Source organism: Diceros bicornis (assembly GCF_020826845.1).
Source record: "Diceros bicornis minor isolate mBicDic1 chromosome 3 unlocalized genomic scaffold, mDicBic1.mat.cur SUPER_3_unloc_2, whole genome shotgun sequence".
NCBI classification, from domain to species: Eukaryota; Metazoa; Chordata; class Mammalia; order Perissodactyla; family Rhinocerotidae; genus Diceros; species Diceros bicornis.
In genome coordinates, this window is record NW_026690898.1 from 1,277,896 (window position 1) to 1,292,981 (window position 15,086).

The following is a 15,086-nucleotide window of genomic DNA, read 5'->3' on the forward strand; positions in this document are numbered from 1 at the left end:
AATTACCCCAAATGACATGAATTATATTTTAATAATTCACGATTGTCTAAAATAACAACTTGGTCTTCCACCTAATAACAGTAAACTTTTCATATGAAGGTCTTTGAACACTTAATCCCTGATATAACAAAAATCAATAATGATGATAGGAACGGTTTTGTTCTTTTTCCTTTTAAGATGCTTCACTTTGTGAGCAGGAATTCAGAAGTCTTCTCACTATCTTTTAGAGTACGCTGTGGGGCAGGTATCCCATTTTGCAGATGAGATTATAGTAAAGAGATAGACCTCGACAGCCATGGTTGGGTCAGGGCACAAGCAGGGCTGCCGCCACACCAAACACAGTTCTCTTCAACAGGCTTTAAGGAGTTCATAACCCATTAGAGCCTTCCTACTCTGCCTGGCTTAGAATTCTAATGACATCAGTGTCATTAACAATTAAGAAACAAAAGTAGATCAGTCTCTCCAAATCTGTGTTTCTGAAATAGTTTATCAAGTTGACCAGTTGACTGCTTTGGTCCAGGGGAGATCTCAAAGCAGATGGGAATATATCACTTAGGGGAGTGCCCAAAATAATTCCTGGGTGCTGAGGGGCACAGAGGGTGGCTAGAGCAAGAAGAGCAGCAAGGAGCCCGATGCCATGATTAAAACTTGTTAGAGGGGCTGGCCTGGTGACCTAGTGGTTGAGTTTGGCGTGCTCCACTTTGGCAGCCCTGCTTCACGGGTTCGGATCCCAGGTGTGAATCCACACCACTCACTCATCAGCCATGCTGTGGCAGTGACCCACATACAAGATAGAGGAGGATTAGCACAGATGTTAGCTCAGGGCTAAACTTCCTCAAGCAAAAAAAGAGGAAGACTGGCAACAGATGTTAGCTCAGGGCTAATCTTCTTCAGCAAAAATAAATAAATAAATAAAACTCGTTAGAAAGAATCTGTATTTAAAGACCTGACTGCTTATCTCTCAAAGGTCATATAAACACTTGGCACTTTTTCCAAGGCTAGACAGTGAACCAGTGACAATCAGTGTGCATTAAACAGCACCCCCAGTCACAACACACAATGCGGCATAAAAGGGCAATCCTAATCGTAACAGAACATAACACTGACATTAGTAACCATTCCTGACTTCTTTATCTGGCTTAAAAAAATGATTGTGGTAAAGAAGCAGTCTTGCAGCCTCCAGATATTAATTTTAAAATTTGTGTTGGTCATAAAGAAGGATCATTTCTTAGGGAAAGCTGATTTATACATAACTGTAGACCAACAGTCATGCAAAATGCAATCTTTCATAATGGAAATCAATGCTCTCTTATGCATGTTGAGAAACTATACAAATGTCTAGTCTAGTAGATGTAGATATTTTATCTCATCACCCACAATCACAGTTTGGCAGCGTAGGTTAAGAGAGTCACACAATGAATCATTTAGTCTAACAAGTCAGTTTGCACAGAGAATTATAAATGCATATATGCTTTCTACGCCACATACCACAACTGTGGTTTATGCAAAATAGTATATCAACAGATACAAAAAGCAGTGAGAAAGAAACAGGGGCCTGGTTACAGAGCCTCACAACACATAATCACCAAATGACCTACAGAGTGCAGAAAGACTCCGCCCCAGACAGCTTCTTCCACCGCCTTGTAAAGGAGTATTTGAGACTGCTGTTTTTTATTTTGCATGATAAAACAACAGGAAAGAGGGGGAGCCGGCCCCCTGGGTTAGTGGTTAAGTGCGCGCGCTCCGCTACTGGCGGCCCAGGTTCGGATCCCGGCGCCCACTGACGTACCGCTTGAACGGCCATGCTGAGGCCTTGTCCCACATACAGCAACTAGAAGGATGTGCAACTATGACATACAACTATCTACTGGGGCTTTGGGGAAAAAAAGGAGGAGGATTGGCAATGCATGTTAGCTCAGAGCTGGTCTTCCTCAGCAAAAAGAGGAGGATTGGCATGAATGTTAGCTCAGGGCTGATCTTCCTCACCAAAAAAAAAAAAAACAAAAAAAAAAAAACAGGAAAGAGGATTTTCTTGCATTGCCCTTTACTGCTTCAGGTTGAAAAGTTACTGACCCGGAAGGTCATTTCCAGCATTTTCCACAGTTTGGAGATCACTAGTACAGATGCAGAAGGTAATGTATACACATTCAGGACTTGTGAACCTCATCTTGTGCTCTGTTAAATGGAACATATGATTGGCCAAGTCTTCTTGTGACAAGGCCCTTTTAGAAACCATCATCTTGACTTCTCACGCCTTCATGGGATTTATGCTGAATTCTACTCTGAAGAAAATCATTAACATAAAACAGCCTATGTGGCACACTGAAGGTAGAGAAAATGATGTTAGATATAAGATAACCAGACCCAAAGCCCCTCTCACTCTCAGCGAAACAAGGTCCTTTCAGGTGGGCTTTCACAGACACTCATCTGCTGACCATGCTCGAGAAATAATTTGTTCTCTGCTAGTAAATAGTGGGGATATATTTTAATAAAAGGAAATATAGTCAGTCCCCAAAATAAAAATCAGAGTTAGGTCACTGGCAACAATTATGCAACATGAATTAGGCACCGACCAGGTGCCAACGCTGGACAACCCATTACACAAATTACACATATGTAATTCTATGACCTCAATAAGTCACTCAGATGCCACAAAGCTTCTGAGGCCATGAAAAGAAACCCACACTACCTAAAAGGTGGGTAGAGGGTATAGAACAGATTTCTGATTGACTCAGGAAAGATGTACAAGAATCATGGTTCACATGTGCCAACTACCCTGCAAATAATTAACCCCCTCTCTCTCTCATCCTAGCTTTATGGCCTTTAAGGGATATCCTTGAAGTGGTGGCTCTCAAACCTGAGTGAGGGTAGTTCCCTTAAGGGCTCATTAAAACCCAGATGGCTGGGTCTTACCCCCAGATTCCTGATTCAGTGAGGCCTGGGTGGGGAAAACGTGTTCCCAGGTCTTGTTGATGCTGCTGGTCCAGAGACCATACTTGCAGATTGGGGGCCTGTATCTTCTAGATTGGGGGCCTGTATCACCAGCATGACCTTGGAAATTGAGGAATCCATCTGGGGTTTGGACTTGCCAATGACATCCCTCTAGGGTGGTGGCTAGACTAGATTATATCCTGGGTTGTTCACGAAGGTATGCTAATATACCAGATGAAGGCTACCTGTGCTCCCTCCCACCAAGTAAGCCCTTAAAACGTTGTTCTGAGTAGGGATTGAGTGGATATATCCAATTAACAATTAGAAACAAATACATTTACAAAGAAGTTAATGGTCAAGTCCATAAAACAGTTAAACTGACAACTACAAGTGTCTATCCCAGTGGTGACCGTGTGGACTAGTGTTTTGTTTTCATTTGGAAGCATCTGGGAACAAGAATGGCCATCCTTCCACAGCAGCAATTTCATCCCAATAATACCTGACTTGCTTTTCATGGCTGCCACCTCCAGGTAAGAGTCTCGGAGGCTGGTGAAGGACAGCTGTTCCACAGGCTTCAAGGTCTTCTTTCAGAATGTCACTGTGATTATAGAGCCTATAAAATAAAACAGGTGCTGCATGAGATGTTTATTTAAGCACAGATGGCCCAGCTTCTAGAATCTACGGAGGTTCTTCGTGGTTTATTGACATATCTGTAATATAATCTAGACACAAAAATGCAGCAACCAGACTATCTCTCGACAAAGATGTAAAATGGGGCATTTTGAAAACCTTGTTTGTGTGTATGTGGCAGTTTTAAATCCATCAGTGGAAGTAACTTTTAACCCTTTGAAGACTTTAATGACCTTCAAATCGACAGCTATGCAATCTCATTCCACATTCCACCTGACTGATAGGAATGCTAGATAATCTTAACAGCAGAAAAGGCTAATTTTCTATTGTCAATCATAACAAAGTTAGATCTCCACAACTCATGTGAAATTTACTTAAATCGTCACTGCTAAGAAATTGAAAACTGCTGGCTGGATACTGGTTATGTCCTCTATTTCTGAACGCAGAAAAATGACTATTATTTCTCCATTCAGATCCCACTGCAATACAATTTTCTTTATTTTTAGTAAGAAGAGGAAGGGAGGGAAAGAGGGATTTAGCCTTCATTATCTATTTCCAGTCTACTGGGGGACTGGTCTAGTCTAACAATTTGGCCACTGTTTTAGGTTAGGTCTGTCACGGTATCATAGTAGCTTCCAAAGAGACTGATTAGAAACTTCCTTTAAAAACATGTCTATTTGGGGGAAAGCATGATTCTAAAAAGCTATAGGAGAAGACATCAAAGACAAAACAGTATTTCTACTTTAAAGAAGCTGATGACATACGTAGTTGGGAATATTCAACATGTACTCCAAAAAGAAAATGAAGCAACTTGTAAAGCAATGTGTTAATTAGCAACATCTTACTAACTTGTAGTTCGTACAACAGTGGGTTAAGTTACTGGATCCACTTGATGGCCATGTGCCTAATATCAAAAGGATGAAAGAGATGTGCTCTGTTTGTCTATTAGAGGGTGAGTGACAAGTGTAGGCTCAGGCACCCTGACTCTGAAGCAGGCTTTTATCCTGGGCAGGAAATACAAATGTCGTGTCATGTCCGTCCCCCACCCCCACCCCCCCCCACCCCCCATTCAAGCCCTATTCTGGACCCTAGGCCACCCTATGGGCGCTCCAGTTCCTTGCCGTGTCTCAAGCTCTTGTCTAAACTCTAAGCCTAAGATTCTTAGTCCTTCTGGGCCACATCCTGTGTTGGATCCTTCACCTCTGAGCTCTGCTGCCAAAAACCTTCCATTTTTTGATCGGGTTGTTTTGTTTTTTGTTGTTGAGTTGTATGAGTTCTTTATATATTTTGGAAATTAACCCCCTGTTGGATATATGATTTGCAAATATTTTCTCCTAGTTGGTGGGTTGTTTTTTCATTTTGTTCATGAATGGCCAACAGGCATATGACAAGATGTTCAACATCACTAATTATCAGGGAAATGCAAATCAAAACTACAATGCGATTTCACCTTACATCCATCAGAATGGCTATAATTAACAAGACAAGAAATAACAAATATTGGAGAGGATGTAGAGAAAAGGGAACCCTCATACATAACTGGTGCAAATGCAAACTGGTGCAGCCACTATGGAAAACAGTATGGAGATTTCTTATAAAATTAAAAATAGAAATACCATATGATCCATATATCCCACTACTGAGTGTTCATCCAAAAACATGAAAGCAACAATTCAAAGAGATTTATGCATCCCTATGTTCATCACAGCAATATTCACAACAGCCAAGACATGGAAGCAACCCAAGTGCCCATCAACGGATGAATGGATAAAGAAGACATGGTATATAGATACAGTGGAATACTACTCAGCCATAAAAAAAGACAAAATCATGCCATTTGTGACAAAATAGATGGACCTTGAGGGTATTATACCAGGCAAAATAAGCCAGACAGAGAAAGATAAACACCGTATGATTTCACTCATATGTGGAAGATAAACACGTGGATACGGAGAACAGATTACTGGTTACCAGAGGGGAAGGGAGTAGGCGGAGAGTGAAAGGAGTAAAGGGACACATATGTATGGTCACAGATAAAAACTAGACTATTGGTGGTGAACACAAAGCAATCTATACAGAAACTGATATATGATATTGTGTACCTGAAATTTATACAACGTTATATGCCAATATGACCTCAATAAAATAATTTAAAAAATAAATTAAAAAACAAACAAACAAAAAACCTTCCAGACTCCTGGCCTATATGACTTACAGTACCTATAATACTTCTTTTTCCTTTGGCAAAATCTGGTTCCTAATTCTTCCTGGAAGGCTTTATCTCGTCACCACTCAATTCACAAAATAACACCTGCCCTTAAGAAAAGGAAGACAGGCCCATCGGAGGTAAGCCAATTTCAGAGCAGCAAAGGAGAGCACATAATCACTGGGAAGGCAATCAGGAGTTGTGAGGCAGTAGAGAGACAGAGAGCTCCTTGGCATCACAAGGGCTTGACTATGGAGGAGGAACTTCAGCTGGGCAAGATTTAGACAGAAGGGGAGATGACCCTTTAAGCTAAGGGGCGGCACAGGCAAAAGTGAGAGGAAATGCCATGGTAGGAGGGGTGTCGGGACCAGCAAGGACACAAGTCTGGCCAGGTGGGGGTTGCTGTTTGTGGTGATAAGATAGTAATGGGAAATAAAATTCAATATGAAACTCGGGTGAGAAAATAGTAATAAATCTTGCGGATTTCTGAGCTATGGCTGGTTTCTTGAAAGCAGTGTTTTTGAGAGGGTTAGCCTGGCAGCCGTGCACAGATGCAGTTGGTGAGGGGACAGACACGAGACCCAGACCACAGCCAGGAGACTGAACTTGTGCTCTAGATGGCAGGGGAAGAGTGTGTAAGTGGGAGAGCAGTGGTGGGGGTGGCAGAGAGGGAGAACAGTCATTCACGGCTCAGCTGGGGGGAAGTCAAGCGCCTACAGCTGGTGGGGTGGGCTCGCGAAAAACTGGGGTGTGTGCCTCACTCAAAGGGCCAGTCACTCCCAGCTCCCGCAGTGGAATGTGTCTCAGTGACGTCGATCTTCCTAGTTTTCAAGAGAAGCTGGAAATTCACAATTGCTAGTTTTATTTTTACGTGACATCTCCCAAATTTAAAAATCTGGCAGCTAATTCAAAAGGAGGTTAAATACTATGCTGGACAAACAGAGCTGGTCTGCAGGCTTGGGGTCTCCAGCTTAGACTGCCTCTAGTCTCACCTCCCACCCCAGGTGGTAGACCCTGAGCAAGGACCAGGGCTTGATGTTTTTGCACCTCCTCTGAAATGCTGGTACAATGGCGGAAGTCAGCAGACGCTCACCAATGCTGGGGTACCACAGTGGGGTATAGGCAGGGTGTTCGGGTGGCAGCAGCCTCCCTCCAGGGAGGAGTATTTTATCTCTGCCATTCTTAGGAATGGTGATAAGAGAAAACAGTTTTAGTGGTTTTATTACTGTTTATAAATGCTCTACAGACAATGCACCCTTTGTTGCCTGTATCCCCCACCCCCCCACCATGGTATGCCAGTGCTAAATAATACCTGATTGTCCAGTCAGGACAGATGCCAGATAACTTTTGTTCTTTTCCAATTTGATCAATCCAAATATCAGGCTTACTTAGACTAGCTCTTCTCATACTTGTCTAGGAGCTTCTCTGACTACCTCATTCACAGGGATCTTTCTTATCCCTGAATTCCTTTAGCACAATACAGACCACATCCTACATTGTACTGTTCTCTAGTTATGTCATGTCTGTCTAGTCTTCTCAACAAGACCAAAAGCTTGTTGAGAACAACAACTGGACTTCTGAATTTTTATCTTACTTGAAGTTTCATGTTGCACTCAGCACAATACTGAAGACATACTTAACATCACGAGTTGAATGACAGGCCAAGATTTAAACCTAGATTAGAGAAATCCATGACACCTATTTTTACAGTATGTTTTTATACGGTTGCTGTTAGACCAGTCCAGGGCTTCCATGGCGTCCATGGCTTGGCAAGGAGCGATCAATAAGACGGCCACAAGTACTGTCTGCACAGAGCTTATGGTCTACTCTAGATTAATTCAGAACCTTCTCTGGCTAAAAGACAAGTTGGTCTGTGCTGAGGGTTTCTAGTAGTTATTTCTCCACGTGATACCTGACTTTAGCTTACAAAATATTCATCAGTCCTTTGCTGAAAAAACCTCTATTAAAGAATTCAAACACTATGGAGCTAAAGATTAAAGACTATGTGTTATAAAAAACACTATCCTAGAATTCAAGACCTCAATTTCTTTCATGTCTTCTATTTGCATTCCCATCAAAATAATTCCAGCTGGAGGGGCATCAGTCTGACCAGCCCATGCCCAGTCCTTCCTGGGGAATATGTAGACGGGCCTGGCACTAACACACTGGGCCTTACCATCAGTTTGTCTCTGTGAACTCCAGCAAGTGGACAAACGTGATGGATGACAAGTAATCTCTAGAAGCACAAAAGGCACTTTAAAGAGGTATATTTTATTTTACCCAACAGTGCAGGCAGATAATAAATAAATTTTTTTGGCCAAATTTAAAGAAATTGCTTTCTAGCTTCATTTTCATCTTTCAGTCATACAGAATTTAAGAGAGAATTTAAAAGAAAACAACTCCACTCCAGGCTAATGGGAACACTCAAAGGAAGGTACAATATTTTTTGGAAGCAAGGAAGAGAGAAAAAGTGCCATGCTTTTCCTTTCAGTACTGCAAACTGAGAATTACTTTTTGGCAAAAATGACCCTGTATTAGGGCTGTAGAAAATAAACTTTTCCTTAACCCCACCAGGTAACTTCCACACATTCCCGTGGGTGTTCTATCAGAGTGGACATGTTTCAGTTGCAGCACTAAAGGCATGACTTTCAGGTTTTATTTTCTCTAGGGAACAACAGTCTCAAAATGGTGTGGTAATCACTGCCCATAACTAGTAATGAGTTTACTTCATAATTTACATAATATAATGTTACTTTTAAAAAGTTTTATACATTTACTGTATTTTTAATGAGACTGAAGAATAATAAAGCACCATAGTTGGTCACATCCAGAACAACGTTTTGGGGAAGGAAATTGTATTGCTAAATGAGCAACAACAAAAAGGCATCATCTGCAGAGGTGGTCTGTAGTTCTGAGTGTGGGGTTTAGGAACATCCCATATACAGAACAGTGGGCAAAGGGCAACACGACCGGCCTTTGCTTCCCATTCCAGTGCCTGCAGAACACTGGCCTGCACACTCAACTTCTTCCTTCTCATGGGTTTGACCCTACACTCCTTCCAAAACATAAGAAGGTTTTGATCTTTAAACTAAGAACACATGGCCTGGATAGAAAAGATTACTTTTAAAACCATCACTTTGGGGCTGGCCCGGTGGCATAGTAGTTAAGTTGGAGCGCTCTGCTTCGGCAGCCCAGGGTTCTCAGGTTCTGATCCCGGGTACGGACCTACACACCGCTCATCAAGCCATGCTGTGGTGGCATCCCACATACAACACAGACGAAGACTGGCACAGATGTTAGCTCAGGAACAATCTTCCTCACCAATAAATAAATTAATAAAGTCTTAGTTGCATATTTTATCTCTATTAAAAAAATAAATAAATAAAACCATCACTTGATCACGTTCTGGTTCTGTTTTTCACATTTAATTCCCAAGGAAATTTGTTGATTACAATCAACAACATTTAAAATCCTCCTAAGACCCATGAGAATTGTTAAGTTTAAACAGAAGTAACAGAATGCATTCATGCACCCAACACTTAAAGACCACAACTGCTACAAAATATAACTAACGAGCCAAAGCGGGCTGTTGTCAGTCAAACCCTGATATGCTAATTCAATTTGTGTAGCTTACTGGTCATCCTGAAGCAATTTAGCACCTTCACCAATAAGAGAAAACCTCCAGTGACCTCCCACCCACAGGTACACAAATACAACAGAGAACCAGAGAGGTCTGTAGAAGCCCTACCTCCATAAAGATGCAAATTAAGATTTAAACAGTGTAACAATTGGCGAGAGCTAATCCTTTTACAGAGGTGTAAATGGCTATTGAGAACTGAATTCCGGCTGCTAGCTTTTGTTAAGTAGCATTACAGAGAAGTTTCACCCAAGAGCAATGCCACCAATTCTGAAGACTATTGATAAAATAGTTTCATAAAGCCAGTGCAATTTGTTTACTCTGATATCAAGTTTCCTGACCATAAATCCAAACATGTAAATATAAACCACATCGAGAATTAGTGCCCTGGGAAAATAAACTGGGAGGAACTATCTCAAGCCTGACACCCGATGGCTGGAACAGCTGTATGTGCGGCCACAGTGAAGTCTGTATACGGGGTTTTGTTTGCCACACAAAACAGTTGTAGAAAGGACAAACACATACATAGTTAAAGAGTATTTTTCTTTTAACGGGCTGTCTTACAAAACCTATGTTTTGGTGGCTCCCTTGGTCCCCATTGTGCAGCCCCCTGGGTGGTCCCTTCCAGGGGGCCACTTGAAGGGAACACAATGCCAAAAATGAGGGAAGGAGGGGACAGCAACACAAAGGCCAACAGAGCGGGGCGGTCTGCAGCGGCAGGCTGCAGACTAGGGGTCAGCAAACAAGGCTCTCTGTTTAGCCCTGGAAACAAGGGCTCCTTCTCTATACCTGGAAACAGCGTGATTAAGCTGACAGCTTGAATTATGGGCTGCATTTTGTAGGGTATGGTCCGTCTGCGTTAAGGTCCTCTTTATTGTAGCAGAGGCCTCACAAGCAAAACCCTTGCCTTTTCCCCCTCTTTGGCTTCAAAACATCATTCTGTTCCATTTTAATTTTCAGAACTACTCCTTCTCCCATATCACCTTTCCTTTTTTTTTTTTTAAGTTGCTTACTGAGGTGCTGGGAGGCCTGAGAGAATTTATAATAGGGTGTTTCCCTCTACCCTTAAACAGAGATAACCAGCCTGAACCCATAATGAGATTTTAGCAGCCGAGTCATTAGCGATGGCTGCATAAAGGATGGTTCCTTTATGAAATGGATGTGTTCTTTTTTGTTTTTTATTATTTATTTTTTACCCCAAAGCCCCAGTAGATAGTTGCATGTCATAGATGCACATCCCTCTAGTTGCTGTACGTGGGACACGGCCTCAGCATGGCCAGAGAAGCGGTGCGTCGGTGCGCAACCGGGATCCGAACCCAGGCCACCAGCAGCGGAGCGTGAGCACTTAACCGCCAAGCCACGGGGCCGGCCCTGAAATGGATGTGTTCTTAATTTGCTCTTTGATAGGTCTGTGGATCCCAAACAACACCTGAGTTGATAAAAATCCTCTTTGCTGGGAAGGTGAACACTGGAAACATTTACTCTTGCTCCCTGGATTTCCTTTAAATCAGCACAGATGTGTCGCCAGTGGGGTGTTGTCATTAGGGTGCTGGCTGCACCCTCCAATCTGAGGTGCACACAACGGATTTATGGAGCCAGTCACCTAAAGTGACCTAGCTTTAAATATCTGCTGCAAAAAAGAACATGGAGGGTAAATGTCTTATCGTACAACTTTATGCCTTTGATGGTGCTCAGGGCAAGCTACCCCAGGAAGCACCACTCTGGTATGTGGATTATTTCGAGCTGAAGACAATAAGGACTCAGAGAACTCAGGAAGAATATTTGAGTTTCCCCTCCCAAACTGCCTAAAGAATTTAAAACAAAAGATCTGTTTCAGGAAGGAGTTATTATCATGACTGCTATAAAGATAATGTAGGATAGAGGTTACAATAGAAAAGGCACCAACAAGCCCATCTTATCGGAAGCTCTGTCTCTCTGGCCACATGCTCTAGATGGCCCTGCGAGGAGTTACCAGACAATCATTTACAAGGGAAGTCTCCATTTGTAAAGGTATCTCCCTCTCTGTATTGGGAAGAGAGGGGATGACCTCATTTCTAGAGACTTATCAATGTAGAAGGTGAGGCCTTAAAACTGCATAATAAACCTTACTCTTGTTTATAGTGCTTTAGTGATAATCTCCTGTAACTAACACCCCCGCCCCCAACATCCTCCTTGTCTTTGGTTGGACATGGTATTTAAGACGAGAATCTCTGCTACTGTGTTGATAAACGCAGTGTCCCTGCTTTCTCCCATGTATACATGTTATTAAACTTGGTATTATTTTCTCCTGCTCACCTGTCTTGTTATTTGGCCAGCCATAAGAACCTTAAGGAAAAGGACTGAGGGAGATTCCTCCTCTTCCCCCGACACCTTTCAGAAATGTAATACAATCAGGCCTTGTATTTTGACTAAATTTAAAGAATACTATGAACATAATAAATTTTTTTATTAGACATTATCATAATTGGTTCTATAATTAAACTCTAGAGGGCGCTTTTTGTAAAAGGGCATCTGATATTTTCAGGGTAGAATCATCTTTGCTGGAGCTTAAGGACTAACAGAGGATCATAAAGCAAAACACCAGACTTTTGCTGTTACACGTCTCTCCGTCTGTCTCCACATGTGTGTATGTGCCAGTGCGGGTGTACGTGCGTCTGTAAGAGAAGAGACAAGGAGGACCAGACTGGGCTGGCAAAGATTATGCTACGTGAGGGGATTCAGGGAGAAGGCAAATCAGAAGGCATGATGGGATGGTGGATGGGCTTACTGAGGGCTCAGGCAACGTTCAGACTCTGAAATAAGTTAGTATGTCACTTCTCTGGGATAAGTGAGTCTCCTTAGAAGCCAATTAACTCTGATGAATGGGAATGGGGTCTAGGGCAGTCACCCTCCACTGAGGGAGAGCTCAGACCTGTAGGGCAGGTCCCTCCCTGGGTTCTGACTCAGTGTTCGGGGCCCACCTCCATGATGACAATGAGATGGGAGTGGCAGCACCCTGGGAGGGCACCAGCAGGAAGGAGACTGAACACTTGGCTATTAATGATTGCCTCCTGCTATGTGAGTATGGTAGAAATCAAAGACAGAATTACTGACAAAATTGTGCTGGTTTTCTGCTGGCTCCTTCAGAGGGCCAATACTGTATTAAAATGAAGAAGCTGAATCAATTTATTATTCAAATGCTCATTCACCTAAGAAGCTGCTAAAAGGAAGCCAAAAGAAACAAGAAAGTGAATGATAACAAACCATCATTATGAATGAATAAAGGGGATTAACCGGGAGGAAAGGCAGGCAGGATGCAAGCTAGGAAATAATGCCCTCCTGGGTAGACCCTGGGAGCCAGGTGAAAAGGCTTCTCCTCAGTGTGGAAGTTCAGGGGATGTAAGACAAGCACATCCCCAATTCCAGGTAAGTACACCTTTCAAAACAGCAGAAACCAGTTTCAGCTGTGCCCATGATTACAGATGTAATAATGCTCCAAAACAACCATGCCCAGCATACATCCATGTAATATATAACATCTGATCAGCAAGCACCATCAATCCCAGACCCAGCACTGGAAATTCTTTTAGGGATTCAATTATCCTAGAAAGTAGTGCTTTTCAATGTTTAAGGTGGCAGAACACCTGGAATTCTCAGAACTTTCTGTAAAATATCATGAAGTACTGATATACGTCATTTCATCACACAAATTAGGAACATTTTTACTAGCGGACAATGAATATATGTATACAATATAAAAATCAAACCACTAACACAAATACCCATGATGAAAAACCAATCTATCAAACCTAACAGGATCAGCTGATTTCACATTTTTCATTATTATTCATTTGGTACTCTCATTCATTTTCTCTTCCAGTAGGCAAGCTATAGCAGGTAACCAAAGTTTTATTAAAATAATTTTGAGGAAGTTCTCAAAATTACAAAGATTTATTTTCCTAAAAATTGGAAAAGACCACTTGACTCAATAGCAGGAGAATTCTACTGGAATATATCTGAGAATCACTGCACTAAAGAAAACGAATCTAGCATTGTTTTAAGCAGCAGATTCAAACACACTTTCAGTCCACAAAAATGACAAGCAAATTAAAATGAATTTACACTGACAAAGGAAAATAGAAAAAAGTTAGACAACTAGTTGAAGGCCATTAAACACAAGGTGTTCAGAAGTGCTCCTCACATCTCTCTTGTAGGTTAAAGTAATACTGTAAGTCTCCTAACTGGGACTCAAAATAGTGAGATTCAGTACAAAAGCACAAGAAAACATATCAAGGTCTCACTTATTGCTTTTTGAGTTTTTCTTATCTGCTTGGCCTATCTGCACAGATTCCCTCACAAAAGCCATCACTGAATGGAAGCTTTCCCACTCAGTTATCAAGCTCAAATGTTCCTTATCAAATCCCACCTTAAAATAAGTTTCGTTTTTCTAGAAGCCTATCACCAATAGCTCAACAACTGCTCTTCAAAAGGTGAGAAATATAAGTTTAAGAGAATAAAAGGGAAGATGAGCCATAAGGAACTGATCAAGTCTAAGATCAAGGCGCTGGCTGGCTTGGTTCCTGGTGAGGGCCCACTTCCTAGCTTGCAGACGGCTGCCTTCTTGTTGTGTCCTCACAGGGCAGAGAGAGGAGGAGAGCTCTCTCAGGTCTCTTCTCACAAGGGCACTAATCCCATCACGAGGGCCTGACCCTCATAACCTCATCTAACCTTAGTTACCCACTAAGGGCCCATCTCCAAATACCATCACATTGGGGGTTCAGGCTTCAACATATGAATTCTGCAGGGACACAACTCAGTCCATAAGAACACCGCTGCCACCATCTTGTTCCTGGCCTAAGGATGAGGTCAGCACTGAGGATGACAGAGCAGGGAAACGGAAAGGACCTGGGTCTTTGATGACAAAAGTGAAGGGCAGTATCAACCAATCCCAGGGCCTGCTTTACTCCCGGACTTCCAGAAATAAACAAAAATGTGTTTATTGTTTAAGGCAGTTCGAGACAGTGTTCCCGTTATTTGTAGCCTGGTATATCAAGATAATTAATAGGTAAATGTTCAACAAGGCCAGAAAGCCAAGTTTGAAAAAAGAACTCTGATGGATGGCTTTTCCATAATTCAAATTTACATTTCATTGAAAAGAATTTAAGGGAGGTATCTTAAAATGACGATCCTACCCCTGTCACTCTGCTCCCCTACCATGTCTCCTTTTTATAAATACCAGTAACAGCAGAATCTTTGCTCTTGGTGTGGCTGGGCCAGCACAAAGCAGGATCGAGGGGCTGTTCATGTGCTGGGTGTGGAGGGATAAGAAAAAGACCCCTGTAGCCCCTGAATGTGTTCCCCTGGCCTGCAGTGGTGCTATACTCTGCCACATGAGCCACTCCTTCAGCTGGAGTGACCAACAGTTCCCTAGACATGGGCCATGCTGGTCTGTCTTCAGGCCTGTGCTCCAGCCATTCCTCTCTTAAAATCTGGAATGGCTAATCTCCTTTCATCAGCCAAACCAATCACCATGGCTATTCTGGTTTTCTATTGCTTGTAATAGCTAACCTGAATTTAGTGGTGTAAAACAACAATCGACAACTTTTTGTTATGCTCATGGCTTCTGCGGGTCAGGAATTTGGACAGGGCACAGGGCAGGTGGCTTGTCTCTGCTCTGCAATGTCAGGGACCTCAGTCTGAATA

General features: G+C 42.3%; 1 protein-coding gene across 1 annotated transcript in view; it reads right to left on the reverse strand.

Annotated features, from left to right (window-relative positions):
- The window catches only part of LOC131402051 (centrosomal protein kizuna-like), a 39,284-nt gene that overhangs the window by 4,544 nt on the left and 19,654 nt on the right, over positions 1 to 15,086 (reverse strand). The window contains exon 3 of the mRNA XM_058537027.1: positions 3,431 to 3,544. Coding sequence (XP_058393010.1) covers positions 3,431 to 3,544 — 114 coding nt within the window. The remainder of the gene's footprint in view (positions 1 to 3,430; positions 3,545 to 15,086) is intronic.